At 41.6% G+C, this 23,277-nt stretch overlaps 1 protein-coding gene across 1 annotated transcript in view; it reads right to left on the reverse strand.

Annotated features, from left to right (window-relative positions):
* caskin1 (CASK interacting protein 1) overlaps window positions 1-23,277 on the reverse strand; it is a 161,714-nt gene that overhangs the window by 4,073 nt on the left and 134,364 nt on the right. Inside the window, exons 13-20 of the mRNA XM_036589531.1 lie at window positions 17,681-17,799; window positions 14,862-14,958; window positions 13,654-13,748; window positions 4,398-4,499; window positions 4,143-4,281; window positions 2,340-2,509; window positions 1,144-2,175; window positions 91-862 (exon numbers count right to left, since the gene is read on the reverse strand). Coding sequence (XP_036445424.1) covers window positions 91-862; window positions 1,144-2,175; window positions 2,340-2,509; window positions 4,143-4,281; window positions 4,398-4,499; window positions 13,654-13,748; window positions 14,862-14,958; window positions 17,681-17,799 — 2,526 coding nt within the window. The remainder of the gene's footprint in view (window positions 1-90; window positions 863-1,143; window positions 2,176-2,339; window positions 2,510-4,142; window positions 4,282-4,397; window positions 4,500-13,653; window positions 13,749-14,861; window positions 14,959-17,680; window positions 17,800-23,277) is intronic.

Here is a 23,277-nt window from a genome sequence, read left to right on the forward strand (position 1 = left end):
AACAAGAAGAGAAAGGCATCAAGCCTTTGAGAGGATACTCACATAATTGTGTAAAGACAGGGCAAGAGAAAGGGCCACACTGTGTAGTACCTGGACTGCCAGGTGCCCCTGGTCCAGGAAAAGGGGCTTTCTTGGTCACGGCAGCCGGAGGTCCCTGCTTCTTCAAATGTTGGGCCAGAACGGGTTTGGGTGACACCGGAGGTTTGGCAGGTTTGCGAGCCGTGCTTTCATTAAGCTGGCCCTCTAGGTCTGCGCTGTCCCTGCGAGGCTTGTTCTCTACATGCTCCTGTGGCCTAGGCTGTTCAGACACAGTCACCTCAGATGTTGGGCGTCTCTTGATGGTGCCGGTACCGTTCTGGTAAGGCACGGCCTGTGGTTCTTGCTGCTGCGGCTCCTCAGACTCCTTGTTCTCCCTGCTCTTGGGTCTTCGCTTCACCGTGTTGGACTCAATGAGGTGGAACTTGGCTTCCTCTTGGTGTTGCTTGGAGCTCCAGGTCCTCCTCTTAAGAGTGCTTGTACCATCCATGTTGGGGAGCTCCTCTTGTGGCAGGGAATATATACCATCTACTCCATCCTCACCCTCACCCTTGCCCTGTCTGGGTCTCTGCTTGATGGTGAGGTTCCCATCCTCGGCGAACGGCAGATTTTCGGCTGAGTTGCCGGTAGAGCTTGGCTGAGGTTCATTTGACAGTCTGTCCTGGACCTGCTGGACTTGCTGGATCTGCATAGGCTGAGGCTGCTGTGGACCTCTCTTAGCTGCGGCCACCAGATCAGTGACTGGCCCACTGATGGTCCTGCGCCGGTTCACGACCTCTCCATCCAGACCAATGGCATCGTGTTGCTTCCCGCCTGCTGTACCCACCTGAGGAAAACAAATCTATCAAGGATTTGTGCAAAGGTGCAAAGTGAAAGGTTTAAGACAATTGCGACTACAGTTTTTAGCTACAAAACACAAACTTCCATAAACTTTCAGTACTTTTTACTCACACTAACTAAATCTCTTGGTTCAATTTGATTTTGCACAAAATTATTGCTCTGAGGACTGGATTTTAATATCATTTAAAAGTCCTATTTTCAGTCTCGCCATGTTTCTGCACTTATGGTACCTGCTGATTTCAGCATTTCTGATTCAGTCTTGCTTACCTGCAAATAATGTCCTGTAGATTTCTGAGCCAGGCCTTTAGCTCCCCCTCCTATGGAGGACATCTCCAGCATGGCAGCAATGCTCCTTACACTGCCCGCGCTTCCCGTGTCCACGGTGCCCCCCAGGTCACTGGCACGTCTCTGTGGTTGGTAGTTGACATCCAGCAGGTGACCACCTGTGCCTGTTTCTTTAGGCACCTCAGTCAGGTTGCTGCTGGAGCTGGAGATAGCTGAGCTGGAGCGTTTGGGCGGAGGCGGCGGAGGACCCTTCTTCTTCTGCCTAAGAGCAAAAGACTGGCTGCGGTTCACATTCTTGTCTGCCTGCCCTTTCATGGAGTTGCTTCGGCCCACCCGATGCTGGACAGTTGCGTATTTGCCACCTGTGTCTGGCACGTTTACCTCGTCGCGCTCTGTTTCGCTATCGGAAACAGCATAGCGGTTCAGACTGTGAGCTCGCTTCTTCGGTGTACCTTGCTCATTTCCATCGTCAGTGTCACCCTCGGGTGGCAGGCACAGGAGAGGCACAGAGACAGCTGGTGCTGACTGCACTGCTTCTACACTCTCCACAGGCTGTGGGGCTGGTTGTGGATGCCCTCTGTGAGTTGGAGACTGAGGCATAGAGCGAGGGGACATGGGTCTTTCCGTCTGCTGCAGAAGCTGGGGGCTCGGTCTGGGCTTGGTCTGAGAGGATGCCATGGTCTGAGAGGAAGGCGGCTTGGTCTTGGTTGGAGTCTGAGGTGGAGTATAAGGAGGACCACTGCCTTGTGGGTAAGACTGTCGCGGTTTTGGCTGTGAAACACTTCCTCTCTGGCCTCCCGCCTGGCTGCTCTGACGCATCGTACGAGCCTCTTTTCTTGGAGGACCACTCGGTTCCTCTGAGTCCCGGCTCTTGTTGATGCTGTTCTCATGCAGACTGCGTGAGCGCTGCTGGGGAACCGGACCCCCATTGGCGTTGTTTCGGACCTCAGGTCCATCCTGGACATTTACAGGGCGGCTCAGGGCGGCCTGAAGCTCCCCGCTCAGCTCGCTGTCCTGGAAGTTGGGATGGCTGTGGTTATTCAAATATACAGCTAATCGAATTCATCTTAGTATTCATTAACTAGCAGTTTGGAAGCAAAATGATATTGTTTAAGCAGAGCTGTATTTTTGTTTTTATTGTTCGGTAGATCAGCTGGTAGTGATATTCCCATCCCTACCTGGAAGGTGGTCATCTTTGGAGACATGCACTCTCCGCTGTCCGGTGGAGGGCTCTCAATAGCCACCATGTCCTGCAAGGACGGAGGTTTCTTGCGCGTGTTTCGAGTTTCAGAGCTTTTCTGCATCTCCGCCAGCTTCTTCACAGCCAGCATGAGCTTCTTCTGGTGGCCTGGACAGATTTGGGCAGGTACATTGGTTATTCTCACAAACATTAAAAGTAAAATGGCTAAAATTTAATTATTTCTTTTTTTATTTACAAACAATGATACCTGATTGAATACTCAAAAGTAGATTTGAATAATTAAACTGATTTTACATTCATTTTTAGTAACATTTTCTTATTTCCGTGACTGAATTCTCATCACCACAACTTCTGTATAGGTATTTTTAAAGCTACTTCTTAAAATAAAAATATGCTATAAAATTATTTTTTGTAATTTTATCTCATTACCACAACACCTTGACAACCACTGTAATTTTTTACTTGTGCAAACATTTTGTGACAGTTTGTAAATAATATTTTGTTGTTTTGGTCCACTTCCTTAGCATTTACAATGAAATCATTAAAGTTAATGTCTACATTAACAGTATACAGTATGCAATAACAGAATACAGTGTAACACAGTATAGTATACAGATTTATTCTCCAATTAAAAACAGCAAAAACCGAAAAATATCGATAATGAGAAAGTGAAATTTCACCAAATTGAGGTGATGAGAAATGCAAAAAACTTTAAAATAGAAAAGTTAAATCTTTTAACTTTCTGCTGTACCATAAGGAACTTCAACTCATCTACTAAATGTGTCGAATGTGTCACTCTACATTTTTTATTATAATATTATAATTAGCTATATTTTTATTATAATTTTATATCAACGATTAGTGATCAAGCTCTGCTGTTGTAAGTGAATGGCCAGACTTCTTCTACCCATTTAGTGAGTAAAACACACACAGTGCCATCTAGTGCATCAAAGCAATCCTTTACACAGATGACTATAAAAGTCATACCAAGACAGATATGATTTCAGTTTTGCAGATGATACAGTGATTGTTGGCCTGATACAAGATGAGGAGACTGAACATGGCCCGATGGCCGAGGACTTTGTGAAATGGTGTATAGATACGAATTTGAAATGAAACATTACAAAAGCAAATGATATGAAAATTGACTTCCATAAAGTGCCCCAGTCTCCATCACCTGTATTGATGTACAGTACAGCAACTGAATTTGTTGACAGTTCTAAATAAACGGGGACAGTTACTGATGATAAGCTGAAGTGAACACTGATATAATTTGTAAAAAAGGCAGCAGAGATTGCACTTCTTAAGAAAGTAAAACGTTCAGCATGGATAGGAAGATCATGAGCCTCCTCTATAAGTCATTTATTGAATCTGTTTGAACTTTTTCTATGATTTCTTTATTTAGGAACTCAATATAAGAAATATAATTCATCTCTACAACATTATTAAGGTGGCAAACAAAAATAATCGGCGTCGTCCAAACTCCCTTAAGTGACATATTCATCTGTCACGTCGCCCAGAAAGTGAGACTGATACTGAATTTTTGGTAATATTTTTAGATTACTAGATTTAATATATGAGCTGTACTGTGTGTTTTAGTGGATGCTGCTAATGATGCGTTTTTATTCTTGCGTTATATGTTTAGTACACCTGGCTCTAAAACAGCGGATAGTAAAAGGAACTGAACTAAAACAGCAAAAATACCTCAAATGTGCATTATTATTAGATGAAAAATGCTCGATTGTGATCATTAACATCTTTTAATCGTTTTCTCTCCTACCGAGCTTCGTAATGCCGATCTCCTGCAGGTCCTCCCAGGTGATGTCAGTGATGAACTCAATGTTCTCGTAGCCGTTTTGGACCAGAACCTGGTAGTACTGACTCAGCCCGATCATGGTTAACCACTCGCCGAGATTAGCCTGAGAATCACACACACACACACACACACACACACACACACACACACACACCATTAAGGTTTCTGACTGTATTTATTTATTTTTATATTGGTTCTGATTGCTTGTGTGGCACTCACAGGTTTTTGGTCAGGCGTCCACTCCGTCACGCTGAGCTTGTTGATCTCTGAGGTCATCTTCTTGCGATGACCTGGTTTAGTCACGCCAATGGCTGTCAGGTCCTAAAAAAAAAGCATAAAGCATCCCAACCTACCATCAGAGCAGCCCCAATACCCTCTTCACGCAACCACGCACTGTAAACATACACAGAAATAAACATTCATACAGTAAAATAGATACAAATCAGTCAATGCATTCATGTTGTTTATGTATAAGTGATTGACGGGGTTTTTTGAAATGACGATGTAAAAGCCCTCCAAAGCAATGAGGAAAGCAAAACAATACCAGCAGTAAGTGAGGAAAAGAAGCATTTTCAGAGGACCCTCAGACTTTTCCACCCAGTACACGTACAGTATTCTGTAGCTTAAATCATCAGCAGTAAATAGGTTAGCATAATTAAGCCAACACAGTCGACCTCAAGTGAAAAATGGATAAAGCATTAGGGGTAAGTGCTCACAAAGGCAAGAAAAAGGACTAATCTGTGTAGTAAATATGTTTTTAAATGGTTAACACTCAAAACCTGCAAGTACATTATTAAAATTCCATTAGAAAGCACTGCAGTAACACTTCACTGTAGGTCAGTGTCCATAAAGCTACATCACATCTACATTTGCCCTTCATGACATCTGACATAAACCTACATAAACCTTTATAAACACATATTCCAATAGGCGTCATCTGTCAAAAAGATTGTATTTCTCAGCTTTGATGTCAAGTTCACAAAAATTTTGGACATTAGGTTTTCGTGACACTTTATGGGATGAATGACAGATTTTGTAGCTCAGTGTATGTCACACTGACAACGTGCTGACAATGACACAGATCACCACGTCAGGCTGGTGGCTTTAGCAACCACCTGGGATACTATAGTAACCACCAAGCAACACCTTAGCAGCCACACGTAACACCATAGCAATGCCCTAGCAACCACCTGGAGCACCACAGCAAAATCCTAGCAACCACCTAGGATGCCATAGCAATCACATACCAACACCCTAGCAACCACATGGAATATCACAGCAACCACCTAACAACACCATAACAACCACCTAGCAACACTCTAGCAACAACCTGTGATCCCACAGCAATCACACAGCAACACCCAGGCAACCCTGTGAAATGTCATAGCAGCCACCCATCAACACTCTGGCAATAACATGGATTATCATAGCAACCACCTAACAACACCGTAATCACCACCTGTCAACACTCTAGCAACAACCTGGGATAACAGAACAACCACCTAGCAACACTTTAGCAACCACCTAGCAATGCTGTAGCAACAACCTGGGATAACAGAACAACCACCTAGCAACACTTTAGCAACCACCTAGCAATGCTGTAGCAAACACCTGAGATACCAGAGCAAAATCACAGCAACATTCTAACAACCACCATATCACAGCAATCGCACGGCTACACCCAGGCAACCATGTGGAACCATGTGGTAACAACCACCAGAGACACCATAGCAACCACACAGCACCACTTTAGCAACCACATAGATCACTGTTGAAACCACCTAGCAATGCTGTATCAACCACCTGGAATACCAGAACAACCACCTAGCAACACACTGGCAACCACATGGAATATCATAGCATCCACCTAACAACACCACAGCAACACCTCAGCAACCATCTAGCATCACTTTAGCAACTACATTGAACACCATAGCAACCACCTATCAACACCCTAGCAGCCATACGTAACTCCATAGCAAGCACCTACCTGCACCCTGCAACCCCCAGAAATACCGGAGCGACCACCTAGCAATGCCCTAGCAACCACCTGGAGCAGCACAGCAAAATCCTAGCAAACACCTGGGAACTGCTTAAGCTGCGCAATCTCTGCAATTTCTATAGAAAATGCACTTTTCTATTTATTATGTATTATAAAGTTATTATGTTATTTCATCCCAAAACGTGTCATGACTTCAAAGTTGACAAACACAGCCGTTATTATAGACGCCCGTCTGAATAAGCCTTTATAAACGTCAGTTGTCATGGTGAGCTTATGTGGGTGTTATGTAGCCTTATGAACAGTGAAGGATTACCAACGTTTCTACACATGTACAACACAATATACACAATAACTGACCATCCAGCACTGGGGAGGAACAGATTCACACAGGGGAACAGACAAAAAGAGACGCACAAAATAAGAGAGGACCATATGGACCGTGCCGTCCCACAGCCGTGACTCTGCCAGTTCTGGCTGTGAGAGTTCAGCTCGCCCACTCACGCCGTGGGAAGCGGGACCAATCAGATTCAGGCTCCCGTGATGCCCTGCTCTCGGCCGTGTGAGCTGCAGGCTCGTTTTTGGCCGTGACGGAGGAGCCCGGACCGTTGGAGGTGTTTTGGGGAGCGCTGGGGGAGGGATTGGCTCTTACCTCTGGGGTCATTCGGCTAATGGTGGGAATGTCATAGCCGGCGCTGATGAAGTTTGGAGCGTAGACTTGCAGCTGAAATTCGCTCAGCCATTCGATAACGGCCTCTGAGCTCTAGAAGAGAAGATATGAGGCAGTGGGTCACTGTCTCAGTCCCATCGCTAAGGGGTCAGGGGAGGGGCCAGAAAACTGAGCACCACAAACACACACTCTTACCGGAGACTCACCCAGTCTGATCACACATGAACTTAAACTTCACTCATGTTGCATCATGTGCACCTCCTGCAAACAACTTCATTGGTACTCAGCTGCAACCGTCTCAACTTTGTCAAACAAGTTTCATGAAACTTGTTAAAATGGAGATAATTAGTTAACGTTAACACCTGAGCCACATATGGGCTTCATAAGGCTTAATAAACAATGTAGCTCATTTGCTGAGAATGAGCAGGTGGGAGGATGGGTTCCTCTTTTGAGTCTTGGTTCCACTCAAGGATTGTTCATCTTGCCCTTAGGGGGATTTTCCTTGCCACTGTTGCCCTTGGGGACGCTCACTGGGGCTTTGACCCAGATTTTCTGTAAAGCTGCTTTGTGACATTGCCTGCTGTAAAAAGCGCTATATTAGTAAATCTTGATTGATAACCAGCTAGAGCAACTTTGTTTCTATTGTCTCGGTTATGGACTCGACACTATTTGCACTGTCTTGAACTCGGTACTATATGTACCTGAATTTTTCTTGAACTTGTTAGTATTCGTCCTCTGATTTGTACTGGATTCTATTGTTTTGTACTTCCTATTGGACTCTAGTGTTTGTAATCTGATTTGTTTTGGACTCTAGTATTTGTACTCTGTATTGTATTGGTCTCTATGGTATTTGTAGTAAGCATTGTTTTAGACTCTATGGTATTTTAACTAAGTATTATTTTGGACTCAATAGTATCTGTTCTCAGATTTGTACTAAACTCTACAGTATTTGATCTCAGTATTAATTTGGACTCTATATTATTTGTACCCAGTATTGTTTTGGACTCTATAATATTTGCACTCAGTATTGATTTGGACTTGATAGTATTTGTACTCAGTATTATTTTGGACTTGATAGTATTTGTGCTCAGTATGGTTTTGGACTCTATAGTACAGTATTTGTATTCTGTATTGATTTGGAATTGATAGTGTTTGTACTTAGTATTGATTTGCACTCTATAGTGTTAATACTCAGTATTGATTTGGACTCTATAGTATTTATACTCAGTATTGATTTGGACTCTAGTATTTATACTCAGTATTGATTTGGACTCTATAGTATTTATACTCAGTATTGATTTGGACTCTAGTATTTATACTCAGTATTGATTGGACTATTGGAGCCAAATTCTAAACTTTCAATCCATGCTCTTGTGCTTGTAAATAGATATAGACAGAGGTATTTTATTCTTTTTATTTTGTGAGGAAAAACATCTGTTACCTTTGTCAGTTTCTGACACTGAAACAGACGTTAATGTCTCAGATGTGCAGAAGTAAAAGCTGACTTTGCTCCAGTTTGTGTAATATGTAAATACCGTATGTGGAAATGAGATCTGATCGATATCTGGAAGCTGCACTTATAGGGCCGATGTAATCGTGCTTAATTCGATGCTGGTCAGATCACAGTGATCAAAAAGGGCCTTGGCCAGCCAGACATGGAAACGTACCGAGGCTTGCTCTGCCTCTGCCTCCGGGACAAATTTTTCTCAACCAAACACGACAGCGCACAGATGTGGGAGTAAACGCAGCGCTGGCCTCTGAGAGCCAAAGGCCAATAGGGCAACGGGGACAAGACAGATCAGATACGAGTTGGCGTTGCTTTACATGAACCCTGAGGACGTCTACGAGTCCTCTCACCCACCGTCACATGCATGCACTGTGGAAAGAAGGCACTGAGGAGCTGAGCAATCTGCCAATATGATAGCAGTCGAAGCTAACATGCTAAGCACTGCCCACTCTCACAGAGAAGTGAGAAGCTCAGAGTCTGTTCCTTTCAGGGAGGAGACAGTATATATGTCCAAAAGTGTCTGCATAACACTTCTCATCTGCGGGTTTGGCTATTTAAAGCCCACTGTAAAGAAATCCGAGTTGGTAAGTTACAGTTAAGTGCATCGTTAATGCACCATTTCACTTCAGAAACTGCCTGAATGACTTTAAATCTTAACGAATTTATTATCAGAAATGTTGAAAAATTCCCCTTTAATGTTTAGTTGTCATGTAAATTTTTAATGGATAATGGGGTAACAGCCCATTCTGCTAAACTAGACCATCGCTGACTTGGAGGGGAGCTCTAGAGCAGGTGCTGTGAAGCTCTGCTTCAGCTCGAAGCTTTGAGCACTAAAAGAAGTAAACAAACTACAAGAGCAACCGTGACCTCTGATGTTAAGTTTTCAAAATTAGTTTTTTATGTAAAACTTGTAAAAGTGTGAAAAGGTTGCTAGGCTTTGCCCCCCCCCCAGGTGAAAATAAGAACTGCCCTAGATATGCAGAATGTTACTGTAAAATACCAATGTATTTAGACAATAAAAAAATCAATATTTATTGAGAATTTTGTCCAAATTTATATTTTTTTTACAAAACTGCTAATCATCTCAGCCTTAAAAGCACTGTGGATGGGATTCTCTGGAGAAGTTACAAGGCTAAGGTCACCACGCCCAAAGCCAAGTTCCACAGCATTGGACTGTGGACTGTCGGTTCTCCAAAGCAGGCGTCTACAAACTTTTGGACATATAGTGAATCTCTGGCTGGTGGAAACTGTACAGCGTTTCTTTTTTTGAAAGGAAAGACCGAGCAGAGCTGGTCAGATGGCCAGTAAGATCTGGTCTTCAGGCATGAAGCCACTCAGCACTTCACAAACCCGAAGCCATCAGATTTCTCTCAAAGCAAATGCTGGAACTGCTGAATTAGTTCCACTGCGCTCCATCTGGGAGCTTCACAAGATCCAAGGCAGTCAGGATGGTGGAAATCTCAAAAAATCAGGCTCTAACTCTCACACACTCGTTTCGTTTTATTGCCACACCAAATAAAAAGAGTCTACACTGCTGGTACCTCCTGAACAGAAATCGCAGGCTAAATAAAAAGTCTGGAATGGGTTTCTAAAAGCAGCAAATGAAAGAAGAGATGGTAGAGAATGACGGATGAGGAGCTTGGCCAGGACGCAGAGGAACACCTACAGGAGGAGTCAGTGTAGTGGAGCTGGAGAGAGGAGAGGAGAGAGAGGAGGACAGACACACCGCCCATTTGGGGATAGCTAGCTTTTTAAAATCAGCACGTTTTCTGTTGTTTGTTTACTGTTTTAAAGGCTGCACAGGTTTTATTTAGAGGGAAACAATATCATATTAAACGGGACGCAGTAAGTACAGGTGCTGAGGGCGCAGCGGCACCCCAAGACTCAAGGATTGTTTCACTGCTACTGCCAAAAATAATGTAAAAAAAGATCTGGAGCCGTATTACAGAAACTTCTTAACCCTTAGATCTGATCTGTTCAGTCACCATGACGACTTCAGTACGGACTGAATTCAGGACAGTAGCTGTTCCAGAATAACAGTTCCTGACTTCATAATCTCATCATGAACTCCAGATAAGAAAACAGCATCACACAAACATCCTAACTAGACTGAACCTCCTAAATCCTGTCCTAACTTTAGGATGAACCCCAACAGGGTCCTCACTTCTGTTTAAGGTCCGTTTCTATGGTTTTTAGGCAGCTGAGTCAGCAGCATAGTTCACTACCAGCATAATGAGCTCCATTTATCTCTACTGTAAAACGCTGCTTTCACTGTGAGATGATTTTCTTTTCTAACTCTGCGTTTTAAAGATCTCAGACGCTGCAGACTCGATCTCCACCGCCCCTCTGATCACCTTCGTGTGTTAATGTTGATGATGAAATATTACAGTGATGGTGGTGAATAATGAGGAGACGGAGCTGAACGTGTGTCTGTTTATTAGGAGGAGTAACGTTAGCGCGCTCGGCTAAAGCGTTTGGGAAATGGAGACTGAAACTGGGGAGCGGCGACGCTCTGATAAACAGCAGGGGGCGCTCTCACAGTATTCACTACTTACAGTCTATCACTCTTTAGTTCTGTTTGAGTATCAGTAATGGTAGCTGTCTGGCTAAGATTATTTTGATTAAGTTTCAGCTGTGTGTGTTTGTGGTCGGTTGCTAGGAAACAGACATGACAGCTGATTGTCAACTTTGATCAAGTAGGTTAAGATTTCCTAACTGGACATAAGAAGCTATAAGACTCCTAAATTGAGATCAGATTTGCTTCTGTAATATGGATTTGTGAAAGATCTAATTTGACCTAAAAGATCTTACGTTAAGACTGAAAGAGAGGAAGTTTCTGTAAAACAGCCCTGGAACCTTAAAGTAAATTGACTGTAGTAAAGATCTACACAGAAAAAAAGGTACTGAACTGTCAGTGAGGCAGAACCCTTAAGGCTACATCTTCAGTACCTTTCGTCAGGGAACATAACTGTACCATAATACATAATAATTATATTTTTAATTCATTAATTATTATGATGATTTATTACGGACTCCACACACGCCGTCGTCACTCCAGCCTAATATTTTATGGTTCTGTTTTAAAACATTAGGTTATGAAAAGTAACACTCTTAAAATGAAAGAAGGTTCTTTAAGGGTTCTTTAGTGAAGACAATGGTTCTATGAAAACGCCAAGAACCATTTGCATGCTTAAGTGGTTCTCTGCATGGTTACGTGGTTCTTCAGATTGATGGAGAACGTGTGTATATGTTTCTATATAGAACCTTTTTGATAAGCGTTCTATGTAGCACCAGAAATAGTTCTGCTCTTATTACAATGTCAAGCTTGTAACAATAGCAGAACCCTTTTTGGTGCTATAGAGAACCATATACAATACATTCTGCATCAATCTGAATTATTTTAGTGTTCAGGATTTAATATAGAACCCCTGTCTTTACTAAAGAACACTTAAAGAACCATCTTTTGTTTACGAATGCAGTTCTGAGCCCCAAAACGACCTATTTTTACACTTAAAAAGCATCTAACATAATAAAGTCTTGTGTTTTTATTTAATCCCCCGCTCAGTGGTCCACCGTGTGCCCACCGGAGTGACACCGTCGGTTACGGTACCACATATGCAACAGTCTGACTGATCGGCACTCAACTCATTTGCATAAAGTTCGTGCAGGCGGAGCGAGCCGAGAGAGCAGGGTGGTCATCAGTGGTCTGATGTGTCAGTTATATGTGTATATATTACAGTGAGAACATTAACATTTCATATGTTTATCATTATCGCAATAAGAGTTTCTGTGATGACAGAACAGATCAAATCATATAAACGACACATAATCAATGAATCACATTAAGCAGCTTTTAAACTTAAACAGTAACATGATTAACTTGACTTCTTAATCTTAACTTCATTGAACTTACTGAATAATTTGTTTTACATTTGTTTACTTATTATTTGAAGCTGAACTCAACATTATAAGTTAACCTGGTTTCTCAATTTTTCAGGTAAGCTGTGTAATTATTACAGTGTAGTAACTCACTGGGTCTTCAGCCAGGGATTAGTAGGAGTACAGTAAAAGAGTAATTCAGTATATTAATCTGTGGCCTGAATATATGAATTCATGACCTCAATATAGTAATTTGTGGCCTCAATACATTAATTTGTGGCCTTAATATATTAATTTGTGGCCTTAACATAGTAATTTGTGCCCTCAACATATTAATTTATGGCCTCAATATAATAATTTAGGGCCTCTATATAGTAATTTGTGGCCTCAATATATTAATTTGTGGCCTCAACATATTAATTTGTGGCCTTAACATAGTAATTTGTGGCCTCAATATAGTAATTGGTGCCTCAAAATATTAATTTGTGGCCTAATTATAGTAATTTGTAGCCTAAATAAAGTAATGTGTGGTCTGAATATATTAATTCATGGCCTCAGTACAGTAATTTGTGGCCACACCTTGTTAAAAAATAACCCCCATGTCACTGATCATTCTCTGCAGTGTGTTTTCTCAGTAGCTCATCTAAAAACCCACCACAATGATCGTTTGTTAGCACTTACAGTGATTTACATTAACAGTTTCTGACAAAGCGTCTTACTCGAATCTTCCGTCCCACCTTTAAATGCTGTGGTGATTACATTCCAGTGCCTAAATGTGCCAGAATGTTACTGCGGCACGTTTTAAGGTGGAACGAAAAATCGAGCAAGAAAAGTCCATCTTAATTATCATAATCATAATTTATCGCTTCTCTTATCGTCACGGTGATACCCGACAGCTTTATCGATCATCACGTTATGTCAAAATCACGTAGCCCTAATGGGCAGTGAGAGGAGAGAGAGAGAGCGAGAGAGAGACTGAGAGAGAAAGAGACTGAGACTGAGAGAGAGAGAGAGCATGAAAGAGAGAGAGTGAGAGAGAAACAAAGAAAGAGAGACAGAGAGAGAGAGACACTGAGAGAGAGACTGAGAGAGAAAGAGAGAGAGAGAGAGAAAGAGAGAGAGAGACAGAGAGAGAGAGACAGAGAGAGAAAGAGAGAGAGAGAGACACTGAGAGACAGAGAGAGAGAGAGAGAGACTGAGAGAGAAAAAGACTGAGACTGAGAGAGAAGAGAGAGAGAGAGAGAGAGAGAGAGGGAGAGAGAGAGGACTGCCACTCACCGTGTCTCTCCTGCAGCCCAAAGCCTGCAGCACAGATGAAGCGAGCTGAGACAGGAAGTGCTGCGGCAGCATCCTGATCAGCGTGTGTGAAGGTGAAGGCGCACCTGTCCGTGTGTGTGAGAGCAGGTTCAGCCCCTCTTACCTTCCCCTCGGACTGAGCGTCTTTCCTCTGAGACTCTGAGTACGGCTGCTCGTGGAGAGGACAGCTCGACACGCTCTGGCTGCGCGAGGTGGGACCTGCAGGAAACACGCACACGTTGGCGCGTTAACGTGGCAGAACCAATCCACTTTTCTGTTGCTTGACCAACTGGCCTCCTTAGCCAATCCTCTCGCCCCTGCTCCTCCTCCCACGGCCATCTGGTACAGTAGAGCGGCCAAACTCTCAGTACTGTAACACCTCACACCGAGCTTTTACAGCAGAACTCGATTCATGAAAAGATAGGCCTGGACGGAGGGGTGACGTAATCAGATATCGGCCACTAACTGATAAATAATCAGACGTGATGGGAAACTGACAGAAGACTGATTTAATGTTAAACAGTTTGCTAAATAATATTAAGGGTGGGCGATATAGAAAAAAACACTATACTTAAAACTATACTTAATAAATCACAGTATCATCATATTGTCCGCCCCTAATATTAAATATGAGTGCGAAAAATTCCTGCATAATTAAATGCTTAAGATGTAAACAGAGTCATTCAGAGTGTTTTGGTGTGAAACCGAAACTTACCGAGTCCGAACTGTTCACAGTGGTGGTGATAGGAACCAGACGTCCACCTCTAAAAGCTCCCTCACAGAAAGTTCCTACATGAAATGGTTATGAATTCACTGCCTGATGACTGAGACACTGTTTTATGATAGTTTAGAGAACCTAAACTCCATTCATGGTGGAGGGATACATGCAGGGCGCTGTGAGGCAAAATAGTCCCCAAAGAAAACTTATTATTTCAGATTTTCCACTATTTTCCATCATCAACATTCCATATAAACTCAGAAGACTCGTGTAGGTTCACTGGTGGTTCTGGATAGTAAATAAAATGTCTATATTTGTGTTGTAGTCATGGCGACCCCTGGTTCCTATCACCACCACTGTAAACACATCTCTACAATCAACCATTTCACAAACTGTGTGGAATCTCCTAATCAAGTGTCCCGATGTTTTGAATACAGGTGAACTTCAGAGCAACTCTAGAACAACAGAAAACACCTGTTTGTTTTATATGTGTGCACATGAACAGGGATTTGGAACTCATGCAGCAGGGGGCGATATTATAATCATTATGCAAATCACTTCCGTGGCGATATAATCAATAATAGACTTCTTTCTAAACTGTTCTTCATGCGTACCCTTAGCTGTGGTGATGGACGAATGCTCCAGGGACTTGGACTGTTCCAGAAGGTGCTCTTTAGCTTTAGCCGACTGCGACAGCACTGTAGCCAGAAGCTGCAGGACGAACAAAACATCAACAGATCATTAATAACTCAGCGTTGAACAGCACTACTGGTAAATATAAAGTAATCAATTTTCCTATTTCCCCAAATGTCGTTGATCATCACACACTTGCCTCACAGTTTACCAATCACTCCTGACGTAACTGATCAGGCGAAACAAGACTGTAGTCCAAAATGTACTTATTTAGATTATTATACTGGAGCTACAAGACTAACACTGCTCACACTAGAAGTCAATAGTCACCCAAATATTTTTTCCATAAATACATCCTCAAAACTTCTCTCAACCTGCTCAAACCTCATCCAGGTCTTCGTTAAGGTGCCGCAGACTTGAAGATGTGGATTAGGACACATTGGCCAGATTCGTAAAGCGCAGCAGCAGATTTACAGACGTTACGAGTGAATAGAGTGGCAGTTGCACGTTTGCTGATTCATAAATGAAGATTGAAGCGTGTTTTACTGTGATGTGAGGCTCTGACTGCGCTATCCTCTTATTCAACATGCTGTGGTAGGAATTCATAACACGACACATAACATGCCTGGACCGCTCTGACGGTCATTTTCCTGCTAAAAGGCAGATATAGAATGAATGATATTTTCTATAAACATGTTTGGTCTCACATGCAACAAATCACTTATACACACACTCAGCTCATTAACCAACATAACGGCAACTTCTAAGTGCTGTTGTAGGAGAACAGAGGAGAAACAAGACGTGCTTGAGGAAATAAAAGCTAAAACAGCTCGTCAGTAAAGAAAAATGTCAGCATGTTAATTTCATTTTTAATTGTAATAAGAAATTACAAATGTTACTTTTTGTTATGAAAACATTATTGCTGTAAATATAATGCAAAAGGCCTGAATCATTATTATTATTATTATTATTATTACTTAATCGTTTAATTGGTAACTTATATGGCAAAATATAATTGAAATTTAAGATTTTAAAATTTTTTAAAAAGAGAAAAAGCATTTTCTGACAAAGAAATTTTGTTTGTTTCTTGATTAAAAGTTATGATAGTTCAAGATAATTTAAATAATAAGAAAAAGCCCTTGATCAACAGGTGCCTCCAAACAGTTGAGTGCTACTGAACTCTTATGTATGTTTTTTTTTTCTGTTTTCCAAAAAAACCCTGATATCTCTATCCATAAGAGAATGCAAAACAACTAAAAAAAACGCTCTAATAATTAAACCGAGCATCATAACACCTCATACAATGTAATGTGAAACACCTCAAGAATAACACTGAACATGCGTACTGCACAAAATATACAGCGCTAAGCTGACGCAGAGATTTTTGAACAAAATGACGGCGGCATTACAACCATAATAAGCTGTCAGTATTTTACACAGATTCAACGTCCGATTACTGCCAGAAAATAAAAGCTTGAAAAACAAAAGAAAGCCGCCTCTAACGCTGTGAGGTTGTAAACGTTGCCGTGGCTGCGTCACCGCTGTCCTGATCAAAAGGTAGCTTTCAATTCTGAACATCGAAGATCAGATTTTGTTCAGATTTGACTGGATCATGATCATTAAGTCGCACATCTTCAGAATTATTGAGGTGTTTTTAATATTTTGTTGTGATTGCGCTGAGTCTCCATTTAAAGAGCTGACTGCAGTACATTCTGACACCTCCGCACTGCCGTTTAACGAAAAGTAAAGCTGAATTAAGTTGAAAACATATTATCACCTCAATTTTACGGAGCACACAGAAACAGCCCAGTCGTCAAGTTTTTTCAGAACTTTCCACTGGCAGAATGGAAACTGACTCGTCTGATATTTTATTAATATGATGAAGTTGCCTAATTAATTTCAAAGGATGATAAAAGTAATGAAAATGTTTAAAAATCTAATTCATTTAAAAATCGAAATGCTGTTTAGGTGTGGACAGGTGGCAGGCCCGGGTCATCAAATAACCTGGGCACAAATGTTCGAGGGCTCCTGTTTGGACATGTCACTATTATAGGTGCATATTTATATTCCAACTGAGACAAAACAGGAGCAAGATTACACATTAACGAGAGCAATTAACATAAGCTCAACAACCAATAAAACACTTCCTCCTATAAAGCATGTGTCCAATCTTCACAAGCACATTACCCAAGGAAGATGACATCAATTAATATCAGACAGCTGAGATGGACATAAAGACGAAAAAAGCAGCAAACTTAAAAACCCAAACTGTCAATCATCATCAACAGTGCCACGTCGAAGTAGACAATTCACAGATCACTGCTGACCAAGACGATGCACCTTTTTTCTTTAACTCTTGCTGATGTTTTAAATCTGGCTTGGGGAAACGTGCGTCCGCTACTCTGTTGGGGTATCATGTATCACTTTAAGAGATCCACCAAACACATCTTCTGAATCTCTGAAGCTCCAAATTCAAAGTACATCCAAAGAAAGGACATCACTGCTAAAACCTGAAAGCTTGACTGAGGTAATGGCGGACAGTGTAACGGCTGCTAAGCAGTGATTGGAGGAGAAGATAAAGGATCAGGATTATGATCGTTCGGCCGTAACACAATAACAAAATAGAATTTAGTTCATTTTTTCCACTAGTAGGCTTCCCACTGCCCCCTAGTGGCTCAGGCCCATAAAACTGTGGGATGATCCAGGTCTTAAAAACAGAGAACTTGTCCAGGTTTGAGTGGACGAGGCGTCCGCATAAGGTCCTCTGAGTCTGTAGAAGCAGGTCTGAAATCACTCTCACCTTCACCCCCTCAGCCTGGGCATGGAGAATGTGGGAGCTGCTCCCAGCGCTCTGACCACTGCCTGAGGAGCGGGCACTGGCCACGCTGCCCGAACTGCCCACACTGCTGCGATCTCCACCTGAAACAACACATGCACGGACAGACGGACAGACAGACAGACAGACAGTGAGTCCAGGCTGCTTCTGACTGGCCCTGAACTCACGCTCCACTGCAATGCACTGATACTGAAACATGCGTGAGGTGACAGCGGATGCACTGCAATCATGGACGTCAGGCTGTTAGAGTGGACAGAGAGAATACTTAAAGCGACAGTTTGGTGGAAACTCAGATTTGCACAATTTAACCCCCTCACTTTAAATGTAGCTGATCAGCCGAGACGTGTTCGGTGTCTGAAGTTTGCTTCTTCAGTTTCAGCACTGGAGCTGTGAGGCTAATGTAGCTAAGTAACATGATGCTAACTGTATGTCTAAATGCCATAAACTGTATGTAGTTGTTCAGTATCTCTAACAGACTTAATTATGTGGTTTCTGACACTGTATGACTAAAGCACATTAGCATTTAACATTTTTGTGGAGTCCCACAGGGTTCAGTTGTAGGGCCGCAAAGTGTTATCATTAGGAAACATAATATCAATTTTCAAACAATATGCTGATGACACACAATTAGAATTAGCACTGGAGATATGAGGCTAATGTAGCTAACAAGAAACATGGTGCTAACTCTGTGTAAGTGCCTCAAACTGTATGTAGTTGTTCAGTATTTCTAACAGACTTAATTATGTGGTTTCTGACACTGTATGACTCACTGTTATTTATAAACATAAATAAAAAAGACTGAAGCACATTAGCTTTTGAAAGTGTTTGTGGCGTCCCTCAGGGTTCAGTTTTAGGGCCTTTGCTTTTCTCTTTGTACATGTTACTTCTGGGTGATGTCATTTGGAAACATAATATCAATATTTTATAGCTATGCTAACGACACACATTTATATATTTCCTATTCCTTCTGATGATCAAGATTCTGACCAGCTGTGTATCAAATATTACTCACTAAATTTTCTACAACTAAATCACAAAAAAAAACTGAAATACTGATCGTTGTTATTAAAACTCAGAGAAGGCTGCTTTATGAGAATCTCAGCTCTTTATCTTCAAACACTAAACCTGCAGTAGAAACCTGAGTGAGATCTTAGACTCAGCTCTGTTTAATCAGCATGTAAACAGTCACTAAAGCAGCTTTTAATCATGTGAGAAAATCACTAAAGTTCAGTCTTTTCTCTCTCAGAGCGACGCAGAGAAACTCGTAGCTGCGTTTGTTCAGCAGAGTTGATCACTGTAATGATCTCTCACTGGAGAAAACAGTCCATCCTCTAGAACCCGTACAGAACGCAGCAGAACGGATCCTCACAGCACCAACACAGAGAGCTCATATCACCCCGGTACACACTGCACTGACCGCCTGGATCTGTTAGAGAGAGTTTAAAGCTCTGCTGCTGGTTTTTGAAGCTCTAAATGACCTTAAAGCTCCTGACCGTCTGTTTATGATCTCAGATCTGCAGATTCTGACCTTCTGAACTCCTTCAGTAAAACACAGAAAACGTGGAGAGACTCTTTCAGTTATTCTGCTTCTAAACTGTGGAGCTCAGTTCAGCTTTTATTAGACAGTCGAGCTCAGAGCTCACTTTTAATAAACACCTGAAAACGCAGCTCTTTAACTCAGCGCTCATTAAACTCTACGTCTGTTTGGTCTTTATCTGTTTAATCTGATCTGTGTTATTGTCTTATATGGTTTTAAATTAATACTTATAATTTCTACTATTACAGTTAAGTCTGTAAAGTATTCTGAGCTGCTACCAAAAAGTGCTCTATAAATAAAATTACTGTTATTTTTCTCATATTGATAATCTTTGCTGTAAATGTCCCAGTATGTGTTAATGTGCTAGTATAGGATAAAAACATATAATGTACATGAAAATACAGACTGACTTTGCTCTGCTTTAAGCTTTGGCTCAGTTATAGCTGCTTTTCTCGCATCTCCAGCAGGAAACTTTTACACAAAAGTAGAACAGTTTCTTGTAAAATGTCACTCAATGTTAGATTTTTTATGAGGCTGAATCTGCAACGAGAAACTGACAAACGCTAAAAAGTCACGAAGCTGAAGTCAGTTTCTCATTTGCCAGCGTCTTGTTTGAATTTTCCCGTTACACCTTAAATGTGCCTGAGGTGCCAGAATGTAACTGCTGCACCATTTAAGGTGGAACGAGAAAATTCGAACGAGAAGCTGGCGAATGAGAAACTGACTTTGCGACTTTTCAGTGTTCATCAGTTTCTCGCTGCAGATTAAACATATCAGGAAACCAGCTGGAGTGATTATAAACACTAATCAGTCCATTCATCTCCAGATTATCGATGTTCATCTTAAATCTCTCTCTTTGCCGTTTCGTAGCTACTAGCTAGGTGAGACTGTTGTCTGTGTTGCTATGGTGACCAGCAGTCTGTGCTGATCTTCAGGGTTAAAGGGTGAATTAGCAGTTCTACATTAACTCCAGAGTTTAAGACCATTTATTGTTAAACTGTGTTGAACGATCAGCAGAGCTTTATTTTACTGTAAAGGAGGATTATTTTATTTTTACCTACTAATCTGATTCCACTGTGGAGCAACAGGGCAGTAAAGAGCCGCATGTTGCCGAGCCCTGTTCTATGTAGAAGTTCTAGATATGAAGAAATCTTTTTTAAGAGAGTGTAAAACCTTTGAGCAGTATAGTAACAGTGCTAGTTGTTGGGGTACATGTTTATTACCCATTAGCAACATTAGCCTCGTAACTCCAGCACTAAACCTGAAGTAGCAAACGTCTCAGTTGACTGCTGGATTTTGGCATCAGTGTAAAACTGTGTAAATCAGCCTCCTCTCCAAACTCTCCCTTTAACGAGTGGACTGCTGGAAGAGCAGCGTGTGATCACAGACTGGACACGGTGACGGACAGACGTGGACGGCACAGAGTGAGAGGTGGATCTAATGGTCTGATGAGCTTAATCTGTATGACACACAGCAGACAGGAGGCGTCCTGGTCCACTGAGAGTCAGCGCTCAGCCCTCCACACGGCCGCGGGTCAGTGTGCAGGGCTCTGCTGGAGCTGACTCAGTGGACGCTCCTCTGACAGCGCATGGAGGCTGGGTGTCCGCAGCCGAGGAGCATCTGAGGTCAGGCGGAGAAACAGTGGCCTGGAGAGGAGCAGGACAGACCAGGGCGAGCGAGGGATGAGAGAGAGGAGGGGGGGAGGGGAGGGGAGGGAGGGATGCTCCGATCGAGCGGCTGACGAGCCAAACTGGACGATTTTTATTTGAAACACCTCGTCTGAATCTCTAATGTCTTCATTCAATTTGAATACAAAAATATCTGATAATCATCAATGAAGCAAACATTATATTTACACTGCAATAAAGATGAGCTAAAATAAAGGAAATAAACAGAGAAATGAAATTTTCTGTTCTTGCAGCAAAATCATTTTACTGGACAAGAAATCTTAAAATAAGTGCCAATCGAAAAATAAGCAGCTCTGATAAGAGTTCAAAGGTCTGGAATAAGTAGAAAATGCTGATTTTTAGATCAGATTACTTGAGATCAGACTCACTACAGCTCAGTAATCAGTCAAACACACTGAATATTAGCAAATAATTCTTAATTCAGTTTTTTGCGTTCTTAATTTCAGCACAAGGCTGAAAAAGGAGAAAATAAATGAGTAATTCAGTGTAAATGACTGAACTCTAGTGGAGGTGATTCTGCTGATACTGAAATAAGCTGTCTGATGTTGAAATAGCTCTTTAATTAAAAACCCGTATTTAATTTTAAAACTAGTCCTTAATCTCAGAGCAGACGTCTTACAACAGAACACTGATTTTACTGACATCACAGCCAGCACTGAGAGAGAAACTGCACTCAGCGTTCACCTCCTGGTGGATGAAGCCTGTTGGGCCACTGATATTTAAAAAAAATGTATTTTTAAAAATGTATGTGTGATTCTTAAATCGAGCAGCTGAACTTGAGTTTGTGTGTCTGAATCTTAAAAGAGGTTGTTTTAGTGAGAGACAGACGGTACAGACTGGTTCTCTGTCTAATGTACAAATTCATAATCAGTTTAAGAATAAACTATGAATTCAAAGATAGAAACTAGTAAATAGCTTTTAAAACAGGATCCTTAATCTCATATTTCCAGATCTGAGTCCGCATGTGGGTTGTTTCAGGACGCAGGTTCACATTAGGCAGATTTGAGTCACTTACCAACACAAATGTGAACCATCGTATTTGTGAGGTCAGATTATGCAAAAAATCAGATTTTTGCACACTGTACATATGAATGATTTTAAGTAATATGCTTGGATGCTTCCGCAGAGTTCTGTGTGTTATAAAACACCAAATTCAAAACTGGCTGTTTTTGCAGCTTAGTTCCCATATTCGGACTGTATGGACTGGGAAGTGAAAGGCACATTTTAAAATGTTTCTCCATCACATGGAAAACTGAGTAACACTTCATTTGGATGGTCCACTGTGGATACTTTGTAAATGATCAGTCTGTCTTTAAGTATCATTCAACTAAACGTAACTGAACTTCAAGCTCAGTATGAAAGATTTTATTAAATCTTTTCCTAACCCTAAACTTAAACCTAACCCTAACCTCAAGGCAAAACCTCCACCTACTCCTAACCCTAACCATAACCGCAATGTTGTTGATAATCAACTGAGTATCGCCAGAAAGGTTGTTAATGATTTAAGTATCTGTGGAGCATCTATAGGGCACCAGCCAAATAAAGTGTGACCTAAAATTGTGTAAAGAATCAAAGGTTGCTTATTAGGAAACAACAGCCTTGTTAGCAAAAGAGTTTAATTAGGCTGACATCTAGTAGCAGCAGTCCTCCAACGAAATATGGGTCAACCTCGTAAATACACTGCATTATCCAAACAACACTAACATTAGCTAAGTCATATAATATTATCTAGCATTCCAGCAGGATTGATCACTGTAATGGTCTCCTAACTGGACCCCCCCATTCTTAAACCCTTACACTGGCAACCAGTCTGTTCCAGAATAGACTTTAAGGAGCTGTTACTGCTCTACTGCTCAGAAGCAGCGTATTTATCTGATCTACTGCAGCAATACGAGCCGAGCAGAACTCTCAGATCATTAGGAACTGGTCAGTTAGTCCGAAGGTGAAGACTAAACATGGAGAAGCAGCGTTTAGATACTGTGCTGCTCTTAAATGGACCCAGAGAGCATTAGAAGAGCCCAACACTGGACACTTTAAATCAGCCTGAAAACGATCCTGTTAGAGCAGCTTTCAGCTCAGTTTGAACACTGTTAGCTCTGCTGCTCTTCTCTCCTCTAACGCCGCTCTATTATACTCAGTTCAGCTTTAATCTGATTTTAATTTAATGATTATTTCTTCCCTTTTAAATCTGTTGTTTTAATGATGTTTTAATTCTATTCTACATCTTTTTATATGTTAATTAACATTATCTTCGTATTTTCTCATCTGTAAAGCACTTTGAGTGACCGCAGTGTATGAAAGGTGCTGTACAAATAAACTTGTCTTGCCTAAAAGTA

This window comes from Colossoma macropomum, unplaced genomic scaffold (assembly GCF_904425465.1).
Source record: "Colossoma macropomum unplaced genomic scaffold, Colossoma_macropomum, whole genome shotgun sequence".
NCBI classification, from domain to species: Eukaryota; Metazoa; Chordata; class Actinopteri; order Characiformes; family Serrasalmidae; genus Colossoma; species Colossoma macropomum.